Source organism: Gavialis gangeticus, unplaced genomic scaffold (genome assembly GCF_001723915.1).
Source record: "Gavialis gangeticus isolate Ggan-Ray unplaced genomic scaffold, GavGan_comp1, whole genome shotgun sequence".
NCBI lineage: Eukaryota > Metazoa > Chordata > Crocodylia > Gavialidae > Gavialis > Gavialis gangeticus.
In genome coordinates this window covers 206,584,505-206,595,227 of record NW_017729032.1, presented here as the reverse complement: position 1 = coordinate 206,595,227, position 10,723 = coordinate 206,584,505, and the positions used below count along the sequence as shown (strand labels likewise).

General features: G+C 44.1%; 1 protein-coding gene across 1 annotated transcript in view; it reads left to right on the top strand.

The window, feature by feature from the left end:
- Window positions 1-638: 638 nt before the first annotated feature.
- The window catches only part of RRP1B (ribosomal RNA processing 1B), a 30,217-nt gene continuing 20,132 nt past the window's right edge, over window positions 639-10,723 (top strand). The window contains exons 1-5 of the mRNA XM_019524768.1: window positions 639-823; window positions 4,820-4,902; window positions 5,984-6,041; window positions 7,343-7,428; window positions 8,504-8,565. Coding sequence (XP_019380313.1) covers window positions 682-823; window positions 4,820-4,902; window positions 5,984-6,041; window positions 7,343-7,428; window positions 8,504-8,565 — 431 coding nt within the window. The 5' untranslated portion in view covers window positions 639-681. The remainder of the gene's footprint in view (window positions 824-4,819; window positions 4,903-5,983; window positions 6,042-7,342; window positions 7,429-8,503; window positions 8,566-10,723) is intronic.

The following is a 10,723-nucleotide window of genomic DNA, read 5'->3' as shown; positions in this document are numbered from 1 at the left end:
TTTTAATACTGTTGATTGTACAAGGATTGAAATAATTGTACACATGCCATAGTTTGGGTTTTGCCTACGTTTCATCAAAGATCTGCCTCAAAAAAGATCATGCATTTTGAAGGCTTTTAGTATTGTTGATGGTACAAGGATTAAAATTATTGAACAAATGCCATAGTTTGGGTTTTGCCTATGCTGCATCAAGGAGCTGCCTCAAAAATGATCGTGCATTTGGAATACTTTTCCTACTATTGTCAGGTATCCAGGTTGTAGCTGTATTGGTCTAGAAGCAAAAGGAATCAGAACTCGTGGTAGAGGGGATATCTTTTATTAGACCAACTAGATTTGTGCAAAAAAATTTCTTTAATTTTGAATGTAAGAATTTTTTTTTTTTTTTTTTTGCAAAAATCTAGTTGGTGTAATAAAAGATACCACCTCTACCACGAGTTCTGATTCCTTTTCCTATTGGTCGTACGAGGGTGGAAATGATTGTCCAATGATTGCCATAAGGATCGTGCCCCTGGCAAGCCGGGCCCGAGTAGGACGCGGGCTGCCGGAACCGGCAAGTTGTGCGACAGAGGGCGCGTGTGACGTCATCAGGCGGCGTTCGATGGAACGCGGCAGCGGCTCCATCCGGGGCGGCCGAGTGGCAGCGGCAGCGGACAGGGGGCGGGGCGTGGGGGAGCGGGCACCATGGCTCCCGCCGCCGCCGCCGTGCCGCCGCCGCCCGAGATCCAGTTTGCGCAGAGACTGGCCGCTAACGAGAAGCGGGTCCGGGACCGCGCCGTGAAGAAGCTGCGAGGCTATATCAGCGTCAGGACTCAGAGCCCGGCGGGTGAGGGCGGGGGCAAGCACGTGGTGGGGGAGGCGGGCACGTGGTGCCGGGCAGCTGTGTCAGGCTGGGGTGGGGGGTGCTATGGGCACCCTGGGGGTAAAGGCTGGGCATGGAGGGGTAAGCGGATGCGCCCTGAGAGCATCACCTGTGGGAAATGGAGGTGGCTGGGGGGGCAGGGTATAGGAGACACATGGGGCAGTGGGATCAGCTGGGATCCATCCGCACGTGGGCTGTGAAATAGGAGGGTAGGGAGAGATGCTGCTGCAGCTCCTGCTGCTCAGGGGAGAGTTGGAAGTCTCTCCTGTTCTGGCCCAGACTTGGCTGAGTGGGTCATTCTTGCTCCTGTTAAATGACCTTTCACTGAGGGAGGCTGCTGTTTTTTTTTTCCCTGCTATAGCTGGGCAAATGTGGAGGTGGTTGTTACCAGCTGCCAAGAGCAGTCTGTCTGTGCTTTAACCACGTTTGTTTGGCATCAGGTATATTGGAGAACCACAGATATAGCATGGTTGCCTTCATTCTCTGGAACTAAACCAGTGCAAGTGTTCCCCTGAACCCCTTCTATCTCCTGTACACATACACCAGACCATAGTATGACCATTTATTCGTTATATTTAGCAGTCTGTATGCCAGTGCTTCCCAAACTTTTCCTCAGCATGACCCCATTTATGGCCCCATTTCCTCAGCGTGGCCTCTCGCTCCCAACCCACAGCCTCCCACCCCTACAACTCCATCTGCTGATGTTGAGACCCCATTTGGGGTCATGACCCACAGTTTGGAAATTGCTGCTATATGTACTTTAACCAAAATGTTGCATGGTGCCTACAAGACTATCCATTGCCTATAGTCTAAGAGGGGCCTTTTGTTGATTATTTGAAGTCATTAAAGATGAGTGATCCAGACCCCATCTAGCCACAGGGGGCTGCACATACAGTGGGTGCTCCAAAGTTGATGATAGCTTTTGAGAGATTATGGGTTTCAGGCCCAGTTTAAATACTAAGTAGGGAATAGTGCAAGAACCAATAAGGTCTTTAGACCCAAAAGGAGATTTATTTTCGTTCTTTTTTGTATAGAGAGTAGGCAGACTTTTTTATGGTTGGAATCACAATGAGGTTATAGTAGCACAGGTTCCTAATACAATGATGTAACTTGCCTTTAGTAACTCACTGGGGTAAACCACTGATATAGCACGTTTGCCTTCGTTGTCTGGAACTAGACCAGCGCAAGATTTTCCCCCAATCCCCTCCACCCCTCATGTACATACACCAGGCCATAGTTATGACCATTTATTTGTCTGTTGTAGTTAGCAGTCAGTTTGCACTTTAACCAAAATGTTGCATGGTACCTACAAGGTTATCAGTTTCCTGTTATCTAAGACAGGCCTGTTGCTATAGGATCTCTAACAGTGTGGATGTCCCGTTTGAGAACAGATCAAGTGAAGATATCTGCTGTAAGAGAAGAGTATTAGATACTGATGGCATTGCATGCAAAATGTTGCCCTTATGAAATATTTTTTAGAAGGCTATGAAAGTTAATGTCCTTTTATCTATGGAACAATTCCCATTGACCCATTTAAAACATGACATCATCTGTAGTAGGCATTTTGGAGGCATCAGTCATAATTCCAGAGTTGTGTTTACAGTCAAGCTTGCTTCCTGTTGCTGTTGCTGCAGAAATTATTGATTTTGGTGCAGTTAATACTGGGGTGAAGCAGAGTAGAATGAGGCCCCGGAGTATGTATTCAACCACTGACAATATCCATGAGATGGGAAAGCTTATTTCAGAGAAGTTGCTGAAAACCTGAAACTACTATGTTGGGATCCATGCACAGTCTAAACAGGGTAACTTATGTAAACACCCACTTTCTAGTCTTGTATGTGTTTGAACTTCAGAAGATATGCTAAGCTAACAGGAATTGTCCTAAAGGCATATTGGCTTGATAGTCGCATCTCATTTATAGTTGTTAGGATTATTTAATATTTTCCAAGATTTAGAGAAGGCAGTGAAGGTACTTGCCCTGATACCAGCTAAAATGTAATTACCAGTATATAATAATGGTAAAAACAACCCCTCCAGCAAACAAACAAACCCGTCATCTTCTTCTCAAAACATGGTTCAGTAGTTAAACTGGATGCAGCATTAACATGTTGATCTGTAGCATGGTCCTCTTATTCTGGGCCTGACACTTTTCTGAGGGTGTGCTGTGGCACAGTAGTGAGAGCAGGGAAAATGTGCTGCAAAAATACTTCATTAGTACCAGATCTGGCCCACAGGGCAATGTCATACAGCCTGCAGGCCTTTCCACACATCCAGAAATTTGGTAGTGGGGGAGTGGTGGCAATTAACACTGTCATTACTCTTCCTGTGCCAAATTTCTAAGCACTACATGGCACGCATGGGTCCCAGCTGCACCGGCCCTATACAACAGGATCGAGCCCACCGACTGACCGGACACTGCTGATTCGGCCCACAGGACCAAAAGATCAGGCATCACTATGTATGTCTTTCATGTACTAGTACATGTACATACACCTTTTTGGATGTAAGAGTGGAGTGCACCCTCAGTTTTAATCCAGAAGAAAAGTGTTCCTTGGGTATCAAAAGTTTGGGAAGCATGGATATACCAGTTTGAATGTTCTCTTCTTTCTTTTGTAGGTTAAAAATAGGACTGGGTGAGCAAGCTAAAACATTGTGATGTTTTTCTTGGTACAGACTGATGCGGACTATTAGTTTGTAATACCAAGGATATTACATGTAATACTAGCATGTGATGCTAACATATAATACATGTTTTAGCATCATAAGGATATTTTAAACCTCTTTCACCCTTCTACAATAGGTCCGATCACAGTTTTTATTGTCACTTCTAACAGATCCTAAAATATGTAAGTTTTCAAAGTCGGTTTACTAATACAGTAAAAGTTCTGTTATCCGGGATCTTACAAGCCGGCATGCTCCACTAACCGGCGTGCCGGCTTCTAAGATAAAGTGAAACCAGAAGTACCCATGGTGGGCACTTCCAGTTTCTCTGAGGCCCCATGACTCAGGGCAAAGCAGCTTGCGCTGCTGAGCCCCCACGGCCTGGGGGCATAACAGGCTGTGCAGGCCTGTGCGGGGCTGCCTCCCTGTCCCGCAGGGCCCATGGGAGGGGCGGCGACGTCGCAGGAGGGGTGGAGGGATGCCCCAGATGTGGTGGGAGAAGCACCGGGTGGGGCCACTCAATTAACTGGCATATTTTGTTATCTGGCATCCCCCATTTGCGGGGCATGCTGGATAACAGAGCTTTTACTGTACTAGGACTTGAAGAAAAGTGACGCGTAATTTGGAAACCCTTGAATTCTTATTACAACTGAAAGAATTTTGAATAATTCAAATAGTATTAATACTGTACCTCAAGTTTAATTGTAATTACAATGCATTTGTTATACTTAATTATATGGCTTGACAACACATGAAGAAGCATCTGCACTGATTATAAACAGGGACTCGCGTTATCTTGTATCCTGCTCAGGGTATCTCTTAACCAGTGGTGAAGTGAAACTTCTATTAAAAGCATTGCTTCCTCACCCTTTTTCCCCAGGTTTGCAATTGGGCTTTCCCCACAGAATTAGGTATGCTGTCATCCAAATTATTTTTTGGAATGGGTACTAGAAAAAAATGCCATGGGGAATTGCACCCTATTGACAGGGGGATGAATCAGAATGACCAGACAGGCTTTTCCCATGTGTGACTTCCTCTGATCATCTATGAGCCTTGTATCATAAAGTATATGGTACAGTAACAAGTCAGAAGCTTAAAGGTATGAGACCACTGCATTAACCAGACTTTTCATAAACAAAGTAGTAGTGCTAACTTTGACTCCATTCAAAATTGGAATGTTTGCTCCAAAGGAAAGGACAAAACTGAAAGAGGGAGGAATGAAAAATGAGAAATCTGTTTTTAAGCATTTGATGGAATTGTAAGGGGTTTTGTGCATAATTTTTGGTTTAAACACTTTAGGTGGCTTCAGCCAAGAAGAACTCTTAAAAATATGGAAAGGGCTGTTCTACTGTATGTGGATGCAGGATAAACCTCTGCTACAGGTATGGAAATCAGCTTTGTGTATATAAATAGACATCCTTCAAGAATGTGCGATGAGGGCACAGCACCTTTTCATTTTGTTCAGGGAAAAATAACATTATAAGGACATGTGCTTATGAAGGAAATGTGGTAAGCATGAGCATGTGGGAAAATTAATTGCAACTGAGCATCCTTGGCTAAAACATGACAATAATACCCTTACTTCAATAGGAGCGTTATTGGGCCTGAAGTTTTATGTTACTCTTCATGTAATTCTGTTTTAGATATGTACTTTATGGAAATATATTTTCTTTAGTATAACTTGCCACTGTTCATTAGCTCAGTTAATGAAGCAGGAACCCTTTGATTGAAACACATTCTGGTTTCTGAATTAAACCAACTTAAAAGCTTGGGGGACAGGGTTCCCTCCTCTTCTGTCAGTCTAAATATCTCTGACTCCTCATCCAGCACCAGCTTTCTTCTCTTAACATGTTTCCTGGTTTTATTTATATGTTTATTTTTTCCTCCTTTTTGACAAGGGTACTTTCGTTGTGCTCAGCACGATGCAAACATAGAAGATGACATTGGTTCTTGAGCTTAAATTGCTCCATATCATAGTAACATTGATCCTTCAATGTGTTCATACTGCTCACGCAGTCAATGTCCCTTGTAAAGAATAGAGTGCCATTTATAATCAATGCTTGTTAGGTTTTGCACTGATTTTGTAAACTCAGATGTGTGTGCATGCATCCTGCCTCATAATCCAGTTGTATCTGCTTCTGGAAGTCGCACCTTCTATAGACCTATTGAGCTGAATAGGTCCTTAGCATCCTTGAGGCTTCTTTTGCATTTGCATCCAAAAGACCAGATGGCAATTAAAAGAATATTTTTCAGCTTTGGGGAAATGTTGTCATATTCATGCCTACATAAGATTCTCAATAGGAGAACACAAAATGTTGTTATCCATTTCTTCCTACATATCTCTATTATGATGCTAAAAGAGAAATTAATCAATGTTGTTTCCCTACAGGTAAGGTAGGAACATAAGTGGTGGGGTTTAAGCCTGAAACACAATGTGCTAACTCTGCCTTATTTATTTTTAAGGAGGAATTAGCAGATAATATTTCCCAACTTATCCATGTCATTCAGAATGTGGAGGCTCGTAAGTTTACTATTTTACTATTTTTGTTATATTTCTTCTACCATTGTATTTGGTGGGTTTTAATTAATTGTCTCAGAGTCCAGGAAAGACAGCCAAGTTTTTCTCTTCCACTATCATCCAAGATCTCTCTGTGATTCCATTATGTGAAGCAAGTGTTTTTCATGCTAATCTAATCTGCACCTGGGTTAGGGACAGAAGTTGCACATAAACCAGGATAAGTGATCGGAAACCAGTTCAAATCTGTAACACAGCAGAAGTTCAGTGCATGTAAACCTCTTTTAAAATGGCCAAAACCAGTTTAAGATAAACATGAATGGACATAGTATCAAACTTGACTGATTTAGGTTAAATTGGTTTATTGAACTTCTGTCCCAGATCCCCTCCAGATTCAAGTTAACTCACCATCTCCCAGCATCCCCAGATGCTTTGCACCTCCCCTCATCCCTTCCCTTGCAGGGTGGGCAGGCTAGCCTTGGCCCAAGCTGTCTGCTCCAGCTGAGCAGAGACACGTTCTGTAGCACCTCCTGGCTTCTTGCCTGAGCCTCTGCAGGCATGCAGCTGCATTTCCAGAATCAAAAGTCTGTTCACTTGCTTATCAGTTAAATATACACAGCTTAGACCAACCTGTGAAGATTGAATTGATTCAGCCCTGGGCTTCTTGACTGTCTATAGCCCTGGAGTCAAATCTAGGGGTACTTTGTTTGTGGTGTGCCAACAAGCATGCTCTTTACCAATCTGATGATAGAAAATAGTAAGAAAAAAGAGATGGGTAGCGAAACAAATTTTCCTTTTCCATTGATCTGGGTGTTTGGGGTTTTTTGGTTTTTATTTTTTTAATTGGGCAGTGAAGGTGGTCGTCTTCAAAGCAAATGAAAAAGAAGCAAAAAAAAAAAAAAAGTCCTCCTCCTTTGTGAGTTTTAAAGTCCCAGATTTAAGACTGCTGAAACACATTGCTGAATCAGGACCAAAAGTGTGAGTGCAGAATTATTCTCTGCTCTGGCTTGCCCAGATTGGCATTTTGTGGAAATCAGTCATTCTAACTACTTGTCGCACATCCGTGTAAGATGCTTACATGTTCCCTGTGGCACAAATGTTTGAGCACCTCTCACTCTGAAACGTAGCTATTCTTCCAGTGATCTTGAGTGTGTCTTCCCAAGTTAGTGCCTTAACCACTGGACCCATATGTTGAGGAGTGTGGCTTTTTTCATGAAATTTGAAAAGCAGTCTCCATAAGCTTCTTTCAGTAACCTAGAATATTTTTGGCATTGACCACACAAATTGCTGTTCTCCTTCTGTTACAGGACACCTGTTCATTCAGACATTTTGGCAAACCATGAACCGTGAGTGGAATGGAATAGACAGGCTGCGCCTTGATAAGTACTACATGGTGATGATAAATTTTTGCACTTGCATTTCTTGTAGGCCCAGTTTTCATTGGCAGGACTGAGGTGGCATTGAAATGAAGAGTTGTTTTCTGCCTAAATGCTAACAAATGTAGCAAAAAGCACTGTCATTCCTTTAGGATACAGTGAAGGGACATTTACGTTGAGTACCTTATTCTCTGCCATGGCAGGTTTAGAGGTCTTCATGCTGTGTTTATATAAGGTCTTGGCTTGCAAGTGCTTGTGCCTTTACTTAGCCTGATGCCATGTGGATTTTCCTCTGACTTCAGTAGGGCATAAAGTTGAGTCTTGCAATAGCATGCTGCTGCCACACCAGTGGACACCACACTATTATTAAAGCATACTACTTTGAGATCTTTCTGTTGGCCATATTACATAGTTGGTTCGATTTAAAAACAAGAACAGTGTATTACCTGTGGTAGTTAATTTTACCTCGACATATAGAATTTCCTGTAGTTGGAATTCTAATATTAAAACTAATTATAGCTCTGGGTAAACAAGCTCTTTGTGTTTAGAACATGCCTTCATAATGTCGAGTATTAATGGAAACGCACAGTGAAATCACGTTAGCATTGTCTTTTCAAAGAGGAAGTTTAAGTGCAAAACCTGACCTTTATACAGTGATAAGCTAGAGAAATTCTCCCCAAATAAGTAACACTCTTGTCTCTCAGTTAAATGTACATAAAACTTGGGCAAACTAATGTTGCTGTGATCCGTCGTTTACTAGTATCTTCAATTCATTTGAATGTAGTGAACTGGGATTTTTTTGAGGGAAGATGCTGAGGAATTTGCAGGGAGAGACATGAGGGTATTTGCTGTATTGTATTTTGCATGACGTGATGATGGTAAACAGTGAGACTGTTTGAGCTAGAGATTGCACCACATAGTGGACAGACCTCTTACGTATACAAAAAAGGCATCTTTGCAGAAAACCCTGCTGTGTCTCATGAAGAAGCTTAACTAAAGAGACTGTCCATGTGACTGTCCCAGTAGCTATTTTATTGAGTCTTGTTTACTTAGAGAACTGAAATGTTCTACAACAATTCTTCTGCTTTGTAGCTAATCCGTAGGATTTTGAAGCAATCCTTTGAGGTACTGAAAAGAAATGGATGGGACGAGAGGTAAGTAATTTTCTAGATGTAATTGTACTGTAAACAAATTATATAACTTGCCTAGAAATGTACATATCTAAAGTAACATGATGTTGGTATGACCTCTTCTTCTTTGGATTGCTCTTTCAGAAAATCTTTGTTCTATTTAAAACTTATTGACTGGTGCATTCTTTCTGCCCTCTAGCTAGTTATCAAGTCTAAGATTTAATAAGTGGAAACTGTTAAGATGCAAGTTTGCCTAAGGGATTAGTATAAATGTGTGAGACATTGGGGGAAAGACTAGGTCAGTGTATGTGTGTTACAGGATGCTTGGAGCACCTGTCACTTCTAGAACTTAGGCAGGGGGGTAATTAGAGCATCACCTAACCAGAAGAAGCCCGAGCTTGAGCCAGATAAGCCCAGGGCCTGAGTCGGTCAGGCAGTCTACCCCTGAGTGCCACTGGGAGAGGAGCCCTTGGCAACAGGACTCCTGAGATAACCACTGAGCTGGGGTAAGGAGCATTGAGCCTGGGAACAGCCAGGCCTTGGAACAGATATGCCTGGGACCAGGAGTGGGTGAGCCAATAGCCTAGAGTGGGGCAGCAGAGAGCAGAGGGTCAGGGTGCCAGAAGCCCAGCTAGCAAATAGAGCAGCGTCTGAGAGGAGCAAGGCAGGCCTTGGAACAGATAGCCCTGGGGGCAGAGGCAGTGGCCCCAGAGGACTGGTGATGAGCATCACCTGGTGGTTATGGAAGGGACTGCAGGGAAGGCATTGTGGTTCCAGCTGATCCAGCAAGAGACATCGGGTCCAGAAGAATAGAGGGCCTGGGGCCCAGAGGGAGAGAGCCTAAACCCATAGAGGGGCATAGTGTGGAGACAGAGCAGACCTTGGAAGAAATAAGTTTGGGGTCCCAGGGACAAAGAGAGATGCACATGCAGAGCTTGAGCCAAGGAAGGACTACTTGGGAGAAGGTCTGGTGCCTGGTGGGGACCAAGGGGGACTAGGGTGCACTGAGGGGAGCTCTAGTGCCTCGGGGCCTGTCAGAGGGCAGAATGTGGGGCTGAAGGACTTGAGCCCAGAGAGAGGGCAGTGTGTCAGCAGCTGAGTAGAGGGCCACAGCCGGAGACTGGCAGGGCATGGGAGCCCAGAAATGTCACGTAGCTTAGGAGCAGGGTTAGGGCCTTGGAATAGATAGGCCAAAGACCAGAGGTTACAGTTGGAAACCAAGGAAGCCAAGGAGCCCATAGCTCAGGAAGAACATGAGTTAGCAAATCATTTGCAAGCCATGGGAGTAGGTATTGGGTAGGATGGAGCACCATGGGAGTAGGTATTGGGTAGGATGGAGCACCTTGGTCATAAGAGTAAGACCGGGGTTGGGAAGCCCTGGGGTAGCCTTCCTTTCATCAGAAGTTAATACCATCAAGGTGTGTTGGGCAAGTAAAAAGGGAGAGGGCCCCAAAAGGAGCCAGGTTGGCAATGGCTGAGCAGCCACCTGGGGGCATCGCAGCCACCCTTGGGAGGAGCAATTGCTACAATGTGTATACATTTACCCCAAAACTTTTATCATGATCATAGGAGAGTAGGGCTGGAAAGGACCTTGCAAGGTCATATAGTCCAGCCTCCTGCTTAAGGCAGGATCATCCCTGATTAAACCATCCCAGCCCAGTGTCTATCTAACCCGCTTTGGAAAGTTTCCAAGCATGGAGATTCCACAGCTTTTCTAGGTAACCTGTTCTGCCCTTATAGTCAGAAAGTTCCTCGTATTCCAACTTAAATTTCCTCTGCTGCTACTTGAGTCCATTGTTACTAGTCCTGTTCCCTATGGCCACAGAGAAAAACCATCTCCATTGTCTCTGTAATTGCTCTTCGTGTATTTGAAGACTGCTGTCAAATCCCTCCTCAGTCTTCTCTTCTTCAAGCTAAATAGCTCTAGCTTTTTTCATCTCCTCCTGGACTCCTTTTCCCCTCAGACTGGGGCAGGCAAAGAAAGGACCTGTAGGTTGGATGCGGCCTGCAGGGCTCCTAAAAATTTTAGAAAATTTAATATTTATCTGCTCCTGGCTGCCTGTCAAAGATGACAGGAGTATGAGGCAGTAGGACCCAGGGGAAGCCTACAGAACCCAGGAACAAGACCGGCCCAGCCATACCCCACCCCCAGCCCCCTCCTATCCTGCCCCCCAACCGGAAG